Source organism: Temnothorax americanus, unplaced genomic scaffold, assembly GCF_048541705.1.
Source record: "Temnothorax americanus isolate GAGA-0224 unplaced genomic scaffold, ASM4854170v1 Scaffold1, whole genome shotgun sequence".
NCBI classification, from domain to species: Eukaryota; Metazoa; Arthropoda; class Insecta; order Hymenoptera; family Formicidae; genus Temnothorax; species Temnothorax americanus.
This window is the reverse complement of record NW_027509230.1, coordinates 8966213-8989838: the sequence shown is the minus strand read 5'-3', so window position 1 is coordinate 8989838 and position 23626 is coordinate 8966213. Positions and strand designations below refer to the sequence as shown.

Genomic DNA, 23626 nt, shown 5'->3' with positions numbered 1-23626 from the left:
AAACATCGTTATAGAAAACAGAGATAACGTAAAACTGATGCATATTCATTTTGCATATTATACATTTAAAAACCTACTTTCTGCCAATATTTTATACTATTTTGGTCCCAATTGTTTAAAAAGCTTATTTAAAAGTTCATTTTGTAACAGTCTAATAAATTCTTTCCATGAAATGTATTCCTTTCATGTATTAGTAGACATGTGAGTTTTATATCGCGTAACAAATAAGTTGCAAAAGACAGCACAATGCAACAATAGGCAATAAAAAAGATATTTACTCCAACGTTGGAGGGCGGTGGCGGTGATTGATGTTGATGCTGAGGTTGATGTTGATTATTGTTTATCGTTGTGGCCGGCGTTAACGATCCGTAATATTCGTTCACTGGGTCGATGTCAGCAACCGAGCCGATTTTTCGTGTCGGTGGATTCGTCACTGCAAACGCGTCGTATTTTTAATATTTTATGTGCGACGTATAAACACAAATGATTTTCTACATTTATATACGCTACGGTAAAAATGCTTAATTCGTTCCGTAACCATCCTCTTGTCCTCCAGTTAGTAACAATTGTTATTTGACGCGATCCTGCGATCTACCACATGAATAATTCCGTGGGTTTGAGCGAGGAGGGAACACGGAACCGCAGAATGAGGAACATTAAACAAAGGCGCAATTACACTTTCTATTTTCCCAACAAGGTGCACGCGGCAATGTCGCAACGATTAATTCCAGTGCAAATTGCTTCGACGATTTGTCTTTGTGATGAATCGCGTGTGACAACGATAAAGGCGTAATGATGCAAGTATACGAGCGTTTAAGTCTGAGGAGACAATAAAAGCTTTGGGCGACATCACGATCGTAATATATATAAGTCTGGCGTGATACAATAGGAATAGCTAAGCGTTTGTCTTCCGTAAAAGAATAATCCGATTAAAGCACGATCTATTAAAACCAATTACGCGTGGACGCGGGTTCCGTCCCACACGATCGTAAAATAGTCGCAGAATGCGATCTCGCGGTAAAAAAATATATCATTAAAATTCTTCCTTCGTTGATCTTTCGCGAATCTTAATTATTGGGACACAGCCGTGAATACATAATTCCGATACAGCTATACGAATGTATAATCGTCCGTGGACGTAAATAACACAAATCCCAAGTATCGATCGTAACATTAATCGCATTAGAATTCAAAAGTAATAATGTAATAAAAAAATGTTACATATTAAATATGCAAATCGGATTCGTTTGTTATCTCAAGCCAAGACTTTTTTGTTATCTCATTACTTCGTTCTGCATACGTTTTACGTTATATAAAATTCACGAAATAATAATATTTTAATATTATAGAATATTAATTATAAAAATTAATATTTTATTATAGAATGTTATTGATTTCTTACTACGAATCGCATTAAAATTAACGCAATTATTCTCTGTTATAACTCTATCATGCAACTTCTTTACACAGCGAAAGATTGCTGCAGCGATTGCAGCCACGAAGGCGAAGGTAAACGCACCTGGTCCCTTGTCGCTCGTATAAATGACAGTGGTGGCAGCTTGCCTTGCGGAATAGGGACTCGGCCTCGCTTCGCTAAGGGGATCGTAATCGGCGATCCTACCTGGTGTCCTCTGTACCGGCGAATTCGCCGTCCTTGCAGGCGGCGGATTGGCGTTTATGCTCGACGCAGGTGAAATCGTACCGTCTGTGTACTCTACGTACTCTATATCAACAATGCACGAAAGAAAGGCTAGCGATACGTTCAACAAGAAGCGATCTGCGATCTGCCCACCACGAACGGTATGGCGAGTGACGTGATGACTAATGAATCATGAAGATGGAAACAAAAGTGATAAGGGTCCGTCTGAATTTTGTCTGATTTTCACGCCGTTTTGGTGGATGGATTGCAGCAATACGTGTGTATTATACTTAATGTATAAACAACTTTAAATGAAATGCAAACCATATATTAGTATACATAACGAACCCACAAATATTGATGCGTACATATAATGTATAATCTGCAATTTAATGATTACATAGATACCATTACGTAAATCGTCGTTAATCAACAGTTGAGACGTTAAAAGTTAAACATGTAATTATATATGATTAAAATCGTATATGTAGGATTACTGATAGAGAATTATTTTAGACGAAAAGTTACATAACTTGTTAAAAGAATTGTATAAGTTGTAAAATACGCCAATATATATAAAAAATAAAAAGAAGATATTCCCAACCGTTTAATCAAATTACAGATTACGTTTTAAGTTTTAATCAATGACATTTTCCCAAAGCTAATTCAAAAATCACGTGACAAACTTTGCCATAGCAAGTTTATGATCTTTTTAAGCTTGTGACAGTAAGTTTTTTACACGCTTATTTGTTACAGTCTAAAACGATACAATAAAATATCCGAAACAAAAAAACGTATGGTTATATTTCCTATTATTTTATTACATCTTTTTAAACTAAAAAAACACGATTAGTAATAGAAAGAAAACATTTATATATACACGCAAACGCACCGTTGAAAAGTTCTTACCTATTTGCTCGCCATTTTCTCCGGTCATTGTCCTCTTTTGCTCCATGATCGCCTTCTTCTCAAGTTCGCCGTGATAAGCGACATTTGAGATAATCTTACTGTTCTGCTTGATTCTGAGAGTCTCCGGATCGTCCGCCACTTGCGTAAACTTCCCCTTCGCCTTCTCGAACTCGGCGTGATACTTGACGTTACTCTGTATCTTCGTGTTCTCCGCGATACGCTTCAGCTCCGGTGTCTCCGCCATCGTGGTGGCTTTGGCTTTTGGTATGTGTCTACCGAGAAAGATAAGAACTTTGTCACTGACAAGGAACGACGTTGCTGCGAGAAATTATCTGACCAACGCTAAAGAGCGCGGGGGGTATACATTTGCGGTACATTTAAACCTGCCGGACGAGAGCTGCAAGTCACTTTGAGTTTAAAGCACCGTTTCGCTACACCCGGTATGTCGTACTTCACATGAGTTGCAGTTTCGCGTTTCTTTCTCCCTCTCTCTCTCTCTCTCTTTATAGCGAGAATACCTCACATATACGAGCTTCTCGCATTATTTTACATGGATTCCCCCGGGACGACCTCCTACACAAAGGAAACGTGGAAGTGCGCTGACTAATGCAAGTTACAAGTGAACGACAAGCGGTCAACGACGTCAGTCTTATCGTGAGCATCCTTCGTGCAGCACGTCGATTATGATAGCTATAATTATAGACGCGAGGAGGAAAATAGCATAAAGCGGATTTATATGTTCGTCGACGTCACGGTTACGCAATTGAGTTCGAAAAATTCGTATTTCCTACATCACGTAATGCGTACAACACGCTTAACGTGTGCCTCGCACACGTGATAACATGATAACGTGATACTTGCATTCTTTGCTATCATCGCTACTCTACGAAACAGTATATTATCTGCACCTGCATAAAAATTTACGGAAATTAAACGCATGAAATTTATATAACTGATATATACGTGGCCTTTTTTTGCTAGAAAGTTTTAAACTAGTTAATCTTTTTTTTAGGTAGGGTAAATTTTGGTTTCAAAAACTTTAATCTATTATCTATACAAGTATAAAATAGTTTTTCATTTGATATCGTTTAGTATTTTAACATTAATTACAATAGTAACACATATCTATACATTAAAATAAAATATTGTAGAAATGATAAGAAATATCTAATTGCGACAACAATTTTAAATTATTGCGCGACAAGTAATTATTATTTAGACGATTTAATATTCTGGACAAACAATGCGTGTCCGAACACGTTGTAATTATAAGAACTTATTAATTAGGCAGGTAAGAGGTGCGATATATTCTGAAGCTGCCGCGCGATTAACATATCCTGGCGAATTGAGCGTGCGCGCAAACGAGCTATTTCAAGCGGATAATTCGATCGCCTCGCATGCGTAAAACGCTTTTTGTCGTACACGACGCGTGTTAACGTAAAATAATGATAATTATTAATTGACCAGCAACCGGGTGAGCCGAGTGAAATTCGATAGAAACCTTTCTAACCGGGTACTCGACTGCTTTAATCGCGGCACAGGTAACTGTCCGGTACTTATACATATACTTAACGAGATAGAAATCGGCGCGCGAACGCATAACGATATACTTACGTGCAATAAATGACACGCGTGAGAATGCAATTTCAGTATAACACGCGCGAACGTATCGACAGTATCGTATTGCGATCCGCATTAAAAATGCCGGTGCTGGCGCAATTAAGGAAACGCTTTGCATTGTGTTGATAATTGAAATGTCCGGTACGTTAACCCGTTACCTGTTATAACTTTCTATCACGTTTCATGTGCTATAAACTCATTTGTTTGGGTAAACGCAAAACTTTTAATTTTTAATTAATTATTTATATAAGAACACTATTTTTTGTTATAAATTAAATGAAACTGCGCGAGACTGCTCTTTCTTCTTAAATAAACATATTTTTAATAACATCTTTCGCGGTGCTATATAATCAATCGTATATATTCTTGGATCGTGCGTGTAAAACAATTGTCGAAAGTAATTTGTATAAATCGCACGTAATAACGTACGAGTATTAACTGACTTTGTGTCTGGCGTATGCGCGCGAGGCGCAATCGAGATTTGTGTCACGACTTCGTTTCCCATATACGGCGCGTTGTCTGACCCGGTAATTGTGCCACGCCATTACGTAATACTACGGCGCACCGTGCACGAATAATAAGGCATGCACTCTGACTCTCTTTGTTCGGAGAAGACGAGGGATAGTTCATTGTTACGTGCTCGGCGAGCAAGAATTATCCTGTCGACCGATGCGCATCCGAGTTCCTCGAATTTAGCGTGGAAAATGGAGGAGGTCCGCTAAAACTAACGTTGAAAACGACCGCGGACGAAGAAAAATTAGAAAACAATATACGGCCCGCGTCTTCTCGTGCGACTTCCGTTGCACGTTTCCAATTGTTATACGGCAGATACAGGTAATAACTTAATAAGTAGATATGATAAAAGAGATAACAATAATACGCAACTCGCAATTTCAGATAATCTAACCGAGATAAAGATATGATAGAATTATAATAAAACTAGAATTATAAAGATTGACTAACACAGGACAAAACGGCGTGAGCCTCTAAATGTCAAATATCTCTACATTATCATCACATTTAATAAAGAACAAGATTTTTGCAAGAATTATTTATTCGTGAAATATTAAAAATAAAAATTAGCTAACTTAATTTACGCGTCTTAATTAATCCTAAAAATAGAACAAATTTTTTTTTCAAGGCTTTTAACAAATCTACAAATATACGTGCAATGTACATAACCAATTTTTTTCTCCTCAGAGATCCACGGACTATCACATTGTTCACGATTAATACGTAACGAAGTGATTCATCGAATCATTTGACCACATATATATGTATGCGCGATGACTAATCTCTTAACAAACGCTTGTCTACGTACTATGATATACGTCCGTAATATTTATCAAATTTTTCTGACGCACTCAGGGTGTATCTTAAGCGGAAAATGTGGGAGTTTTAATGCCAATATAACATATGGCGCGAGTAAAATAACGCGAAGCATTTCATCCGAGTGCAGATGATTAAATCACTCGTAGAGTCATGACGCATCTGATACGCAATACACCGAGTATTCACTTAAGAAAAGATCCGTAATCTTATTTGAATACGTAGCCGTGGAATTTAATGCATTAATATCCATTTCTACCAATGTAAATTAACTTTAATCTCGGTTTAATTTATTTTCTTCATACCTCGGACGAAAGTACGTACTTTCGTCCCTAATAGCAGGGACGAAAGTTTAACATTTACTCCCTGTGAGAAGTACACGCGCGCCCTCTATAACCTTAAACCTTAACGCCCTTTAATCTTAAAAATAGTCATCAATATTGTTCTGTCTCTCGTCAGTTAATTTAATATTAAAATATTATTAAAGTCAATTCAATAATCTAGCAAAAATGTACAATATGTCATCTGATGAATCCGTAGACGAGAAAGAAGTTATACGAAGTTTTCTTAATAATTGTGATCATTCAAGTAAAAATGAAAACGATAAAAAAAAGCAATAAGAGTTTTTAGCTTATAATATGTTTTTTTAAATAAATTTTATTATAATTAATATAATTTGTTAAACTAATAAAAATAAATACATTTTTGATAGAATGGAATTAATTTATTTTTACAAAATATGACAAGACTTGACTCTTCGAATGTATTTGATGCCTGCTTGCCCACGACCAGCAGCACTCGCTTCGCTCGTGCCGCAAATGTCGGGGGCAGGCATCAAAAACATGCTTATTAACATTTAAAGTTAAAAAAAGTAAAATTAATAACGTACTTTCGACCGGCTATGAAGAAAAATCGTATACCAGCAGCACTCGCTTCGCTCGTGCCGCAAATGTCGGGGGCAAACATCAAAAACATGCTTATTAACATTTAAAGTTAAAAAAAGTAAAATTAATAACGTACTTTCGACCGGCTATAAAGAAAAATCGTATACACTACGCGGGCCAAAAGTTGAAATCTCGGTCCTGCTCGTCATGATGCCCCGAGGCGAAGCCGGGTAGTGTAATATACTATTTTATCTTCTTTTAGTTCTAAGGCCCAGTTTCACACAAATGTCGGTTAACTTTTAATCAGATTAACTCACTTTTCGTCTCCTTCTAATAATGGTCCCCCTTATAGATAGAGATAAAGAGTGAGTTAATCTAAGATTCAAAGTTAACCGACACTTGTGAAACTGAGCCTAAGAATTAGAAAAAAATAAAAAGTAAGTTAAACCGAGATTAAAATTAATCTACATTGGTAGAAATGGACACAAAAGAATTCAAATATTTCTTTTATGAATATGATATAGACAAAACTGCATTTAAATTGTTTGTCGACGACATTATAAATACCGACCAAATGACAGACTGATAGAAATTTTCGTAGATATCTTTCAGATTGTTCAGCGAACCTTCTTCGGATTATTTTTCTACATCAAGCGACACTGCCATGCATGCTTGATTATCGAATACTACGAAGTAACACCAATGTACTGGAGAGGATAACATCTGTTGCACCTGGTTATCACACCGGTCGAATAGCAACAGTGAGACGCACGGTATCGATAAATTACGGCCAAGAATCATAATATCGTTTGCTAAACGAATAATTGACCAATGACCAATTATATTATTACACACATTAAACACTTTAGTTGTATTGGCAATGAGTTTAAAGGTTGTCCGATTTGTTAACATAAAACATAAACGACAAATTTAAACAGGCAAATATATTCTATGTTCTATGACTTACGAAGCTCTTTGTTTACAGTAATCTCTTTTCTTGAAAAATTTCGAGTCACCTTCAATAAAAAATCAATACAGAATTCCAGAATTATTATATCAATTTATTATAAAAAAATTCATAATAAATTTAACTTTCTCTTATTTCCATTTAATGTCTATACTACATTATTAACGTATGCCACGAATAAATCTGCAAGAATTAAAATTTAAATGCCAATTGATTTATTGAATGTTAAAACTAATAAAAAAAATGTTATTTTTATATTTCAATCTTTTTTATCCTGATTTGATTGGAAACCAAGGATTTCAACATCTAAATTATACGCTATCAAACTTTAAAGTTTCATAAGGTGTTTTCCTCTTATATATTATTGGTAGGTACGAACAGAGAAGTAACATAAATAGCAGCAAATGCAAGACTTAAAACCGCATTTCTCGTAAGAGTGATTACGTACGATATTACATCGATGCGCGAACACAGTTTGTAAAGTCTCGCGCAATGTTTCTTGCCGCGGGAGAAATTTCTCAGGGCGGGTCTATTGGGTTCCGTTACTCTGCGGTTAAGTCTCGGATGGCTTCGGAACTTGCTGCACGTCAATCGTGACGACAAAGCGAAGCCGTACCTGTGTCCGCATTCTAGAAATTCTCACGAAGGCCGAGACAAAAGAGCATAAAAACGCCCGAGAAAGATAGACATTGCATGAATTGTAGCCTTGTAAAGCCTTATTGTAAAAGTACTACAAAATTTGTCCTTTTCTCATCTAATTGTTATATTTGAGAGAGAAACGGTGAATATATTTTTAAAATGTAAAAATATTAAAAGACGTTTATAACTATTTTTAAATACGGTACAAGATTTCTTTAGATAATTTCAATGTATGTAGTAAAATGCCTCACATAATTATATGTATTATATAATTATAATTTATGTAATCAAAATAAAAAAAAAAAGTACATTAAGCTAAATTTAGCCGACGTTAGCAAAACTAGGCGCCTGTTTGTGATCTATAATTTGTGCGATTAAGAAATATCACTCCTATCGTAATCGGCAATTACTTTGCAATTTAATTAACTGTAGAAAATTGTACGGTTCTCATAAACAGGCGTAATTCTCTGCGTTGAATTGGCGTTTAGTTTTACTGGCAAATGTTAACCTTTCAGAAGAGATATTATTTCCTCGACAGAAAATTGCCTTACGAAAGTTCAATGTACTTTCCTCATTCTCAAACGTAAAACAATGAAACTATTTGGAAATTTTTTACCTGGTAATATAGACCTATAAGGATACATATACTGAAGATCATAGACGTAAGTTTGTCACGAATCTCGACTTTCAAGACTATTTCGTTTCTCAAAGTAACACGATGCTCGGCGTTTTGCATCTTCCAGTTCAGTAAAAAAAAAAAGGAAAAGGTATACGCGTTTAAAAGAATATCTAGCGACTCTCCCTTTCCGACGTAATAACGCAAATCTCATGTAAGTAATTTGTGAAAAGGAGCTTTACGCACTAGCTCGCTTTCGATATCGTACTGGAAACTCACATGTCACTCGCTCATTCCGACTCGCTTTTGTGCGATTCGCGTAAATCGAGTGCGTGTTACGCAAAATAGATAAACACCGGATGTGAACGCGCGTTCATAGTGATTTACTTTTAATCGCGGATTTCCAACGCGAGTGATCTTGGTGCGTACGGTGCGTACGTTGCCCCCTCCCCCGCCCGTGCACGGACTTCGTATAATGCGCTGCGAAAATTTCATACGCCCGCAGCGACGGCGGGGTCCAGAGGTATGGATGCATTGTGGGACAAGGTCGGTTCACCGTAGACATGCAGACAGGCCACGCTAGGCTGGGCACCCCTTTATACGACTAGCTGTGTTAAATTGTTCCAAGCTAAAAGTGCGACGTGACAGTCGGCGGCATTTCCTGTTCCATCTGCTCGCCGTCGAGGCGAACGACTGCCAAATACGATTCGACATGGGCACGTTTATGCATTGCATTATACTTTGTTAAAAGCAGTCGCCGCATTTTTATAAATATATTCAGGTATAGCGTTGTAAAACCAGAGCGTAAAGATATAATGAATAAGATATGTGAAAAAAAATACATATATTTTTAAATAGTTTTAAAGTCTATATATATAATAACATAAGAGAATATAGAAATGAAATATAAAAAATATGTATGTACATGTAAAAAGATAATCACGTCGCTGTAAAAAAATAGTAGATTAAAAATAAATAATAAGAGTTAAAGCCAAACTAAATATTTTCATAAAAATATAAACATTTTTAACGAAATGCTAAACTGTATTGTGACTAAACAAGAATTTGTCCAACCTCACGTTACATTACGATAACATTATGATTACTTGATGTGGGATTGTTCAAGAAAAATTTCACGATTGTGAAAAATAGACGCGACTGTGTACAAAAAACCCAGTTTCTGCAAAATTAACACACGACCCAGATCTCAGATCGTCGAGAGATGAGCGTATATTTTCTGTTCACACCAATGAATTCGACGCAAACCTCTCTCCTTTTATGTATATGAATGTAAGAAAATGTGACCACAATCTGTGGTTAAATACCACATGCGGGATTATCGTGAGACGCAAACGAGTAACATCCTCTACATAGAAACGATCGTCGTCGAAGGAAATGAGTCATTCGCGGTGACCCAACGACAGTCGCAGATGATTCGTACGATTTTATTGAAATTTAGGAGGAAAGCATATCTAACATATAAAAATAGCATATGACTCCAGAAACATAAGAAAATCATAAAGCGAAGAAGGAAATACAATGCAACGGAGTGTCTAAAAAGCTTTTTCTCTCAAATATAAATTTTAAGCAAGTTTGGCGCCAATGTTTTTAATAAAAAATTAATTAAATGCAATTTTCCTGCATAAATATTTATGCAAAAATAGATTAATTTAACACATATTGAAAAAATAAGCTTTTAATATCAAAATTCTACTTTAAGAAAGTACATACATTCTCATATTCGCGCCTGCAAGCAAGACAAAAGTCTAAAGTACGAAGAGGAAACACAAATGTGGAGTAGGGAAAAGCAGACGGAAAAAAGATGCGCAAGCGGATCTCACACGTGTTCTCTTCTACTATCCGGTAGAGCGCTTAATTCGACATATATGTATAGCGTGTCGGCGAAGCGTGTATGTAAAAGAGCCCAGAACACGTGTTTATTTGATCGTAACGTTATATCCGTGCGAAGAGACCACTTTACTTAATTCGCAATACTCCTCTGTGAAAATCTCGAATAGACGAACAATGCCCCAAAAACGATATTTCGAAATTAGTCTCAAATCACGGCTGCACTAGCAACGAATCGCTTTAAATAAAGGTGAAATAGAGATGGAGATATGTAAGAATTAAGGGGACATGATAAAAATGCTTACATTTATTATTTATCATTTAATGCTCAACAATATCATTAAATTGTATTACCGGAATTGATTACAGTTGTTAAACTAATTAGTTCCACTAGTTGCATTAAGCAAATGTTCAGTTCATAAAATTTTGTAAAAATGTGCAGATATTTTTAATTTTATAATGTATTTTATTAAAGTGGCAAATCTGTTTGAAATGACGCAAGACGTGATTGGGATGGGAATTCATTTTATCAAGCGACATACTCACACGCTATTACATTCAAATGTTTGAACTACTGCAAAGAAATTAAGTAACTATACAACTGCATAAAATGTAGGAGCGAAAAATAAATTGAGAATGAATTGAGGTTGGTTCGCATAGGGGCAAGATAATGAGCGAGAGAGATAAAGTTATGGCGCGTAAGGGAGAGATAAAGAGGGGCAACCAGACGTATATGAATGAACCACACGTGTTAGGCTTTACTTATTCAGTGCATCGTCTGATTCGACACGCATCGCTGACACATACTGCTGCTCGATGTACGTAGAATACGAAATTCTCTCGATGAAACATCATATCCGCAGAGTCGTTGACTTTGTGCCCATTTCCTTTAATCAATCTTAAAAAAGGCACAAACGGGCACAAATGCCTCGAGCAAATAATAAATGCGGCTTTGCGTCAAGTAAGCAACTTTCTAAGCAATAACATGCAACGACCGTCTATGCGAGATGCTTAAAATGACGCATAATAGCCCTAAGTAAATTATCGAAAAGTCGTATCTTTTCAATCGGATGATAGCTCGTAGGTTGAAATTTAATGGTTTACAACGTAACTTAGCCAATTTATGTGATAAATCATGTGTGCGTATTTTAAGACTCTAAATTTATTTCATAAATGTTTAGAGCGTGGCTAATGTAAAGCGCGAGCCAGGAATGTTTGAATATCAACAAAAATAAGCTGCAGAAACCGCTTCGAAATTCTTAAATAAGACTTTTGCAATTACTCATCAAATTAATTTCAAATTGTAAGTAGCAGTATATATCCCATTTGGTGGTCTTTTAATAATTACGACAACTTTATAATCGATCAAAAACTTTTTCTCCGCGCATTCGCGTTCCCCTATTGAATGTATCGGATGACGCTTTCTCGCCGAGAAAAGGATTGAAGCATCTCGAGCGAATTACTTGTCATTACGCAGCATATTATATGCCATATAAGCGCCGAAGAGAGGGGCCGTACGTAAGAAGAGAGAAATGCAGATTCGAATCGCGACTCGGAGATTTCGTCATCGCGATGCACAACCGGAATACTGTACGAGTCACGGACGTAAGTACATATCTCTCGGTGCAACGTGGCATACCGATACGAGGAGACGAAAGACGCGCAGCGAAAAACCGCAGCGCGTCCGATTGTCGTCAACAGCAAGTCAAATGACGAAGATTAAGACACAGGAAATTATATATATGAGTGATCCATTAGCGCGTCATCGAGATAATTTAATCTCTATCACGATCAAGGAAAGACTTCAAGTGTCTGAAAAATAATAACACAATCCTTATTTAGTAAATTTGGTTCGTTAATTTCGTTAATGCAAAAATAAAAAATGTATACAAACATCTTTAATAAATAAATAATTATATCTGTAAAATGTAGAACCTGGAATTTGGATTATAAAAAATTTTTATATTTAATCGACAGACAAGTATAATAAGAAAGTTATTCCGTTAACGAATGAACGATGCCAAAAAAGTTGATAAAAAGATGTCAGGAGGTTATCGCAAGAAAACGTTAAAAGATTCTACACGCTTCCTCTCGGGACCTCCCGTTGTACAAAAAAGTACAATTAATATCCGTCGGGGTCACGAAATTAACCGCAACGTCAAGTTAATCTCGTTGTGTCGCCCGACGACATGATTCTAATTACTTTCAAATCGTGTCGAATGTCTCACGTTTATAACAAGACACTTGAAATCCTAATTAAGATAAACATTATCGTTACAGTTTTTGTTTACGCACGTTTTTTCTTCGTCTTATCTCATAAAATTTTCATATACGTTCAAACCGTGACTTTTCTTACTTTATTTAAAACAGTACTATAAAAATTGCGACAGGAATAATTTATAATTATTGCCAGTTTTATTGGAATAAATAAGTAAACGGCTGTCACAAGACGAAATCTCTTAGTCACTCCCAATGATTAACTCGATACTTCGTCGTATTCCTCGAAATAAGCAGCGACTTATTTTTCTCATTACGAAGCAAAATAACCACGAAAAATATTGAACCGTCGGTAGTATTAATTAAAAGCTAAATTATAATCTTTCCGAGTTGTATATATACATGTATACACATGTATATGTATGTTTATATAAAATCAAGTAGAACAGGAATATTATAGCCGCGACAAAACTGGGTTTTCGTCGATCAGTTGTTAGTAAGTATTACGTTGCTTTGATCGAGCATGATCTCTCAATTAACTCGATATATTCAAATTTAAATGCATATCCTTCCTCTGCTAGAGAGTGCGTTTAAATAACTTATTTCTAATATAGAGAGAGATACAAGTTATAAGACATCACCTACAATTTTTCTGTTTAATATTACTTTGATAGACGCCGCTGACAACAGAATGAAGAAAATGTGCAATGATGCATTCAAACGTAGACAGTGACATGCCGTCGCTTTCCAGTTTAATTCTTCATTCGGATGAAAGCGCGTTTAATTTGCGACGACGAGCAGACACGCGAAACGTCACTGCGGAACAGACTCGTGACTCTAGGCGTAGAAAATGATATTTATTCTGCGGAGTTCTCTCGTATATGAGCAGGACACGCGAGGCGGAGCTTGCTTATGCAAAGCGTTACGCTACCGGCGACGTGTGAAAGGACGCGCGCTCTTTCGCAGCGTCGACACGCCTGTGGCATATATGCGTTTAACCATCGGAGATTCGCAATCGCGCGAACCGAGCGCGAGCGAGCGGCTATTTTCCTCTCGTATGATCTTCTCGCGGGGCGAGAGTCCTCTCAGCCCGTTTGTTCACCGGATATTAAACGTCGCGTTATTGCTACGCGTGCATCAAGGAGCCTGCGAGGCGCGTGCTAGTGCCATTAGCGTCGCTATAATACCGATGTTGCATTTCCTTTCCCATGAGTATGCCATGCCGAGCGTATTCGCAGCGAAATCAAATTGCGCGTTTAAAGATCTTGAATAAACATTTAGCGCGTTCGGATCCTATCTCCGGTGCTGCACGAGGATGACGTTTATGGCACTTAAATGCGGGAACGGTATGTTTCTTCTCAAGTATAGTCAATAATTACGGAGATAATTCGCGCATTCTTAGATTAAATGAACAAGGACAGAGGTATGTTGACAGAGGTATGCGATATGTTGAATTGGAGAAATTAAATTCATATTAAAATATTATGACAATAGTGTCATAAAAAATACATAAAACGCATAGCCACTCTCCGTTACAATATAAAGTGCAAGAAATTAAACGCAAAAAATGAACTCGTTCACGCATTTTGCGCTTCATTATAATTTTTTTCCGGACAATAGCTCTCGCCAATAAGTGTTGAATTACCGCGATTAACTTTGGTTGCGTAAAGCAGTTCGGTATACGACAAAAAAAAGAGAACGCGACAAACAATTCGGCTCGCCGCGAACAGCAGTTTTCATGGGTCGACTTTCTGCAATAAAGTGGAACGCGGATTTCGTCAGAGACACGAGAGGTACAAGGTACACACAATCATGTAGACGAGAAGTCAAGTACGAAGACATATAACGTTTATACTTACGCCTCGCAATATGGCTGTTTGTTGAAACCCTTGTACGTCCGCATATTCAGGGTCATACCGCAGCCCTGACACTTGAAACACTGCTTGTGCCATGTCTGTAATAAGGAAACGTTGTTATTGACATTCCACGTCGATTTGTCAGGTTCACGCAATTGCGTAACACACGCAGCGCGGAGAAAATTGGAAAAAAAATAAATAAAATGCTTAATATAACGCTCAAATTTTCGAATTTCAATCGGCATATAAAACCTGATCCGATTCACAATCTGATATAATGTTATGTGCAGCGTATTTCGTCATCAACCGCTTTCGGCGGTTACATCAACAAGTGTATTACAAAAGTGCTTCTATAAATATTAAAAAGGCCTGTTTTCTACGAATCTTATTAAGACCGTGATGTATCCTACTTAATTTTTCTACGCATTCTTTAGAGCTTATATGCTTATAAATTATTTACTTTCACTATAGAATAATTTCATCACACAAAGTTTTATTGCACTGCACTTGCGGGAAATGAACGTCAGCGATAAGTAACGATTGGTATTATTAGCGGTGATAACATTACGGCACGACAATGATATCTTGCGTCCTTATTCGCAATGTTATGGACTGTCAATATTTCATAATAATGATATCGATATAAAAGCAATCTATAAATTTCTTATACAGATAATCGTGTGTCGTTAATGAGGCGCAATTATCACGGTTTTTCGCAATAATCTTTCTCTCTTAACGAGATATTCTTCAGTATTTAACCGCCGAAATTAATTACAAGTTTTGTGTGGAAGTGTACTTTTCTCTAAGAGAAGAAAACATAATATTATAGGCTACAAATTTATAGCTATCACAGGAAGAAGTTTCAAGTCTGTTGAAAGTTTTCGCTTATTATTAATTGGTGCATATAGCAGACCGATATAGAAACGTTTAGCCAAATTATTTGTGAATTTTCCACCTCTAAAAAAAGTTTATGGTAGAGAAGTTTCGCTGCCGCGGTGACGCCGCGGTTCCTGTCAATGCGTGTTCGAACAACGACCCCGAACGACGAATTAGTAAAACATGATTGCTGACGAAGGGTTAATAACTGCATACAGTAATACAAAATCGTTTCAACCAAAATAAAATAAATAAAATTGTAAATTAATATACAAACAAAAATGAGTTATGCTATTCTGAGCAAGACCAGTGACAACATTTTCGAATATTCCGTCCTACACATATAGAAAAGATAATTATTCCATTAGCTATGACCATTGACCTCGCAAATCACTATATTAACGACTTCGCTGTTTTCCGAGAGAATCATGGATAAATAACATAACAATGTATTTCGACCTAATTCGCGGAGTTATGAGCTGATAAAAGCAAGAAATACAATAATCGTTTAATACCCGAGATATAATTCTCCGGACTGCTTAACGGTATTAAAAGTGCATCTATTATATTATAACCCTTTCATCTCGAAAAGGCTAAACTACATTTAGTTAGATTCTTGAAATGGCACTCAACCTTGTCACGTTATACCCGATATGCCATTGATAAATAAGATACATGGCTTTCACGCGGTACAGCGCAACGGGCATTAACCAAATACGTTTGCTGCAATCTAGCAGCTGTGCGTATCCTCCCATAATCTCTCTCGCATCAAACATTACGAGACACGTTAAGATTCTTCAAACCGGCATGATGATGTGTGAAACGTTATTACGAAGCTTACGGTAAGATTAATACGAGTTCTCTTGATGAGTTTGCAATTCAATCCTAGATTTGGTAATATACTTCACGATAATCCCTCCAAGAAGTTGAATATCAGATATTGAACGGCAAGTACGGCGCTTATATTTTATATTTAGTAATTGATATTAAATTGATTAAATATATTCTATACAGTATATATATATATCTCTCTGTTTTTCATTACACAAACTTACACATTCATATAATTATAATTTTTTTAAATGTTTGGTTATTATATTGTAACATATTTCCTAATTTATTATAGAAATTGTTTCTTTTGAGCAATATGTATCGAAAAAATTATATTAATTTTAAAAATTTTGTGACTTTTCTCTTATACTTCGTCGATATTTTTTTTTAACATTATCATCTCAAACTTATATCCTTAATCATGCTGAATTTAGATTCAAGCCGACGTAAAGCTGCGTTATAAAAAAATAAAATTAAGGCGATTGCTTTTTTTTATGAAGAAATATAAATTTACTTCTCCAGAGTGTAAGAAGCTTTGTTGCAGCTGGACGAAGCACACGTACGGCTTTATTCATCGCGTCAAGCCATCTATTAAACTAATCTAGACAATCGAAGGTCATATCGTAGTCGTATCGAGGCAAATCGGCAAGGCCGTTCTCAGGAATCGACAAAGGTTACAGATCGCGAGAGAACGCTGCAGTCCCCGACAACTCGATCTTGATAGTCTCGAAACACGAGATGATTCATTACTATGAAATGAGTCTACTGTGCAACTTCCTTATTATATCCCCGTGTTAAAGGATGGAAAATTAGTAGCTTTTAAATTATTAAATATCTTTTGGGGTAAAAAACAATAAATAATTTAGTGTTGAATTGGAACAAAAACATTATACATTTCAAGGATTTTAAGGAGTCACTTGAAAAAATATGCTCATTAGCTATTCTCTTATACGTTTTACAATCGTTAGTAGCACACGATTTTCTCATATAAGACTTCCTTCGTTGCAAAATCGCATCGCGAGCAGGAAGCTGAAGGCACACCGCAATGTGTTTTAATGATCCTTTCGAAAGCCGCATACGTTAGAAAATAGTTGCGAGGACAAAAGGTAGCGGATACGTAAAACAATTTTGCAAGCCTTTAAACTAGTCTTCATATACGGTAAACTATAACCTATAACCTATAACTATTCAATAGACTAAACGTCCAGCTGTAGCAAAGCTTCTTATAGTTAAAAAGTCAACTGGTTAATAACATCAGCATTTATTTTAACTGGAATGAAAGATTAAATCGAGTAGGCCGGCAAGCAAAAGCACGATTTTAATCGTGCATTGCAGGATCGAAGCATCACGAAGAAGAGTTTTGTATATCGAACACTTTCGCTCTTAATTCCGTAAAGGGTCAGCAAACATAGCAGTGTTAAATAAAACATTGTCGGCACGGAATTTCTTTTTTTCGAAGCGCGGCACGTTTCGATTTCTTGACGGCGAGGTCACCGGTGTCGATTCACGAGACAATTCGGAATGCGACTGGTAATGAATGCAACGGTACCTTATTTGTATCGCGCGATCGGCAAGATACATGTTATATGCTTGTAACAAACACGACTGTATTGTTGAACACACAGGAATGCCTGTGGTTAAAAATTGATCTCATATTTTAACGTTTCATATTTGATACATATATCTTGCAATGAAGCTTTACAGTTTAGAAAAGATCGCAATATGCGCTAAAATAAATCGTATAAAAAGAGTAAGTATATAGACACGAAGATGAATCAGAGATCCAAAAATTTATAGAAACGCGTTTCGAATTGCGCCTATACAAGATAATTCTACTTTCGATCGTGCCAAAAATGAAATTTTACCAATAAAAAACAATTAAATTATTTTGTACACTATATTATATTATTGCGTGCAAACGTGGTTATACATAGGCTTGCTTTTAGTTTGCAAGATTATAATGTACAGAGTTGTTCGACCGCACCAGTCCTGATATCTACATAGGGAGAATAACGCTGTACTTGGGCTTTCTTGACCGAGCACTTTCATCCGATTTCGGAATGTTTTTCGCCTGTGCAAGGCTCTTGTTTCGCAAGAGGTATTTTATTTATAGTTGCTGTGTATACGGTGTCCTGGATTAAGAAGAGAGCGGTCAGCGCGCGCGGCAAAACCGCGCTCACATATCTTGAATACGCTCGGCGTTAAATGCGCGACGGCGCTATGGGATATGACCTTAATTATGCGTTTTAATGCCCCGATACGCATATAAAAAACTCAAGAATCCGATAATGGTCGCACTCGAGTGCTCTATAACATTATTCTTATCGTCGATGACTTGCGATAAGATAAAACTTCGTGATTTGTTTGCCGCCAAACAGCATCCGGAGCTCATTACATTATGGACTAGATATATAATTACGTAAACAATTTATATCTAAAAGATATCTATTACTTTTTACATTAAATACCGTATATAGCAATTATTATGGAAGTAAAAAGCCAAACCATGCTGTATACGAAACTCCTTGTAATGATTGCGTTACTCGTTAAAAAGAAGGGATTACATCAACCACCGCGCGGTAGTATATTTTCGTCGAAAAGCCAAGGAAGAATGGCGCTTAAATCGATATTATCGCCGAAAGTGAAAGTTCGGCTACGCAGTGAATTGTCGAGTAGGGGGTATTCGGTGGAACAATGACAACCGATCTCGCGTACCTTTCTAACGAGCTGGATATTGAACGTTACGTGACAAACGTAATGCAAATTACTTCATTGAATATTTACATCGATTACAATCATGGAATTAAACCCAATAAAAATATTTTAAATATTTAATCGAGCACGTTAAAAATAGAATAAAAAATCAACAAAAAAATTCATTGTTCAGTAGAGGATTCATCTAAATTAGTATAGCTCTACAGAAAAATACTAAATTATTATTTAAAAATAAAATATCGAGATATTATTTATATCGTGTAATTCCTAGTACAAAATTATCAAGCAGATTATCAAGCCATTAGATGTGACCTCGTAGTAGGTCTATGTCTTATCTGTTTTTGACTTATAGAAATCATGTTACTACGAAGTTACCACCAGCGAAATACCCTCGGGCATACCATTGCTAAATTGTCTCATGTTCTTCGCTTGTTAGTGCGATTCCTGACAAATTGTGTATCGTGATGGTAATACAGATTATAGAATTGATTTATCTATGGGTAGGCCGCAAAGAGAAAGAACTATTAAACGAACTATTAACGTTAAAAATAGCTCCATTTTTTTCCCGCGTGTTTAAAGAATCGCATGCCATGTGTGTATTTCCTATGTAATCGCTATTCATATGCCTTCGTAATAGACGGTGGGAACAACCGGATGCCGCACCGCATCGTTGGCATAGCAGGAATACTTAATGACTAAAAAGCAACGGGTCTCCAGAAAAGTGAGAAGTCGTTTAGTCTGATTGCGCTCAATTAAACGCTATATGACTAAATTGAGTATCCAAAGTTTGCGCAGCCATAACGAATTTGTAAGTAGCTAGCTTGTAATAGGAATATGAGAATATTATTACTATATAATTAATCACGCAATTGATAAAAATAATAATGAGTAAAAATTAATAATCCGATGATTTCGTTCGCGCGTAAAGAATGCGAAAACGCGTGACAATTTCAATGTATGTCGACGTAAACATGTAATAATTCGGGTTGCGTAAAGCTACGTTTTATCAATACGGTATATGGTATTCTGTTGCGAATTCTTCGAATCGGTGAATTTCTTGAGAAAAGCATAACAGAGAAGCAACAGGTTTAGATCGACTCCCACCTGTTGCGAAGCCCACGCAACCGGGTAGCCTCAGCTCGTAATTCGTTGCAGTTTTGCTGCAGGTTGAACGATGCATATTCATATCGCAAACGATATTAGCGTCCTCATTCGCGAATAAAAGTTATTTTTAGAGGTTTATTAAAAATAAGCGAACAAATCAATTTGTTTATAGAAATTATACAGATATTAACATACATATATCTTACGTATAATGCTGCACAGTATATACGTTATTAACTTCTAATTATATAGCTAATTAAGATCTCTAGGAAGTAATTAATATTTCTAGGATTTCTTAATTTTTGAACATATGATTATAGTATAGTAATACCGTAAATCTTGGTTTATAATAAATACGAGAAAGGGAAATAGAATATAGAATTTGAGTTCCTCTCTTCATTTTTTTCTTAACATATTTGAGAAAGAAAGTAATAATGAAAGAACATCAAAGCATTAAGCGAGATACTCGTGAGACCATGGTCAAAATAATAATAGCTATTTATGATTAAAAAACGTGTACCTATTAGGCACGAGAGATAAGAGGGGAGATTGGGAAACGGCAAGTAGCTGCTGCTCTTCACTAATAGAACATAAATTAATCGCTCCTGGTCGACATATAACTTAGACCGCGCGTGCCGTATTGAATGCGGGTTGCACAACAAAAAATAAAAAAAAACAAATAAAAGTCATATGAAAAAAGCATATAATAAATTTAAATATATTCTTAAGTATATCTCATTTTAATATCTCTCGTATTCTTTTATTATCATTCTTACTTTTCAAAGTAAAACGATAAGTATCTTGCAATACCACTGAATAATGTAATAATTAAGAAAACCCGTAAAATATACTAATAAGAACAATGTATATAATAACTGTCTATTGTAAAAATATATGGAATACTCAAAATTTGTTGCATCCATGCGATGAAAGAAATAAATAAAATGCGTCTTAAATAAATATCTATCTGTTTAAAAAGCGGAATATTAAAACTACGGATTTCTCGTCTAATTGCAAGAATACAAAAAAGTCGATTAGATTAGATTAGATTGATTGGATTACATTTTGTATTTGATTAGACGACCACTAGAAAGTAACTCAAAGAGAGAGAGAAATAACTCAGACGGCACAGTTTGCAAGTTTTCACAGAAGAATTCATCGTCCAAACGCGAAGAATTTGATTAGCTACGAACATTTTCCTTCGTTAGACCCTTCCCCCTTAATTTTCCCTCGTGCACTTTAATCCGTCTTCGGTCTGTTGACCGCGTAACGTAATGCGTCTCGTCTCAATTCCTTCTCGTATCGCGCCGCTCTTCCATTTCTTTCGTTTCTCTTTCCTCCTCTGTTCCTCGGATTCCTTCGAGGAGACGGGAGAGACGCAGTAGCAACTTACAACCGCGCAATTTCATGAAACATCGCGAACGTGTGACGGAAACAGGCGTAAACTCGAGCGTAAACAACGATCTACAATTTTACATGTAAAAGTGCATAATCATGCAAAGTAATTTACAAGTAGTCCAAGTGAACAAAAAAGATATCTACTAACTACTTTTGACAATATATATGCTATTTTAAATAATACACAAAATAGTTTATATGTAAGCTATTATATGTAAGTTTATATGTAATATGTATAAGCATTAATTGCTAAATTGGAAGGCTCTCGCAAATTAAGATTAAAAAAAAAATAAAAATAAAAATAAAGAAACATGTAAATATAATTTTTTTCAGACTCTGAAAAATTCTACGATATAATTTCTGGTAAGTTTAATTAAAGGAACAGATCGATTGAGATGGATTAGTTATTTATCAGAATATTCTTTTTTTATTTTGCCTTTGTAAACCTCACGCTATGACGAAGTGTCTCCTCATTCTCTTTGCGGGAGCTAGACACCAAAAATGGATGGAGCATACGATAGACGCATGCAACGACGTGCGAGAGGATTTAGAAAACCAACGTAGCGATCGTGCGGCATGATACACATCCAAATTTAGGATCCTGACTTCCTCTATCTCCTCTCGAACGCCCGAAGTTCGTTTTTCGGGCGCTGAATGCCGCCCACGCGATTAAAAAAAAACCCGTTAACTCGCCCTAACGAGTTTTTTTTATAAGCCTTTTAGTACCGAACTGTACAAATAAGATACTTTTCAAACACGTACAGCATATTTGCATGTATATATATATTTCCTTTTTATAATAAATATCATATTATGTAGCCGAAGTAATCATATAAAAAATAATAAAAATAAAATTGTAGTTCCTCATTGATTAGAGAAACTGAAATTTTAGTGGAAGCTTGTGAGCCTCTATATATCTTCATTTAGGGATTAAATAAATAGTAAGTATATTCGTGTAATCGCGAACATCCGGACAAGATACGTAAGAATACATAAGAAACCTAACACAAAGTTAATTACTGTTCAAATCCCTTCTCAGAGCGAAGGAATCTGAATTCCTTTTATTCGTGGTAAATAAACATATAAAGATTAACGATTATTATTACCATAAAGCGACAGCGAACGGATTATTCTAAATGAAGATGCGCTGACGTAAGAGATTCCAAAGTTCGTCTACTTCACTCCAAAGTTCATTTCTAACGCGGGAAAAAAGATAAATCTTTGGCGCAGAGCTATCGTCTGCGCTTATGGAAGAAAGATTCAGCGTAAAACTGACTGAAGAGAAGAGTCTCTCTCTCTCTCTCTGTCTCTTCCCGTCTCTCTTTCTGTATGCAGAGACCGCGCTCAGTATCGGTCATTCAACGTAAGGATAAACGAGACGAGAAATATCGCGGCGAATGGAACTGAGGACGGCTCGACGAGCGGAACTAAACGAGAACGGTACATCCTGTAATCTATCTCGAAAAAAGTTTCGCTCCGCTATAATGTGTCAATCTTCCCGACAACAACGGCCGCGAGAAAAGAAATCAGATACTAAGAACGTATTAATCGTAGATAAAATAACGATTCTTTTCCGTCGTAAAATAAATTCTTTACACGACATCCTCCCTAAATAATGTTTCGTCGTATTTAAGATAAAAACATGCTAATTCTACGTACGCAACGGAAACTCGTACAATAGCACTATATTGGTTAATCCTTTAATTCTACAGAGTTAAATTGTTAATAATACAATTTCGCTTGTATAAATCCTGTCGTATAATAGTAAATAAATTGAAAATAAGAGAGACCGTTAAAATTGTAGTTAATTTGCGAGTATATCTCCCTGCATTTCCGTGGCTAAATATACGAACTATATATATTTATGAAGCGCTGTTTTGGAATAAAGCAAATTATCGAAATAGCGCAAAACTAAGCTAAAATTTCTATAATTGGCTGACTAATTCCAGACTCTGGTCTCTCGCGCGAATAAAATCGGATAAATTAGCACAGCGAATGGAAGTAAATGGGAATTGCACGTCACGGTCTTTCGCGATAAAAACACACTTCCCGCACAAAACTCGCTCACGGTTTCACAGTTTTGAGCAAAACGCGAGTCGTAAATCCGACATTTCAAGGTCTTATCCTCGACGGAAGCGGAAGTTGGTACATACGGTGAATGAAGCAAGAGATTTATTC

General features: G+C 36.1%; 1 protein-coding gene across 2 annotated transcripts in view; it reads right to left on the bottom strand.

Moving 5' to 3' along the window:
• Nucleotides 1-23626, bottom strand: part of LOC143895928 (LIM and SH3 domain protein F42H10.3-like) — a 30746-nt gene that overhangs the window by 4328 nt on the left and 2792 nt on the right. The window contains exons 2-5 of one of the 2 annotated variants that reach the window (XM_077403430.1): nucleotides 14528-14622; nucleotides 2549-2820; nucleotides 1520-1723; nucleotides 279-433 (exon numbers count right to left, since the gene is read on the bottom strand). In XM_077403430.1, the coding sequence (XP_077259556.1) occupies nucleotides 279-433; nucleotides 1520-1723; nucleotides 2549-2820; nucleotides 14528-14622 (726 nt within the window). The remainder of the gene's footprint in view (nucleotides 1-278; nucleotides 434-1519; nucleotides 1724-2548; nucleotides 2821-14527; nucleotides 14623-23626) is intronic. The other variant, XM_077403433.1, reaches the window with a different exon arrangement.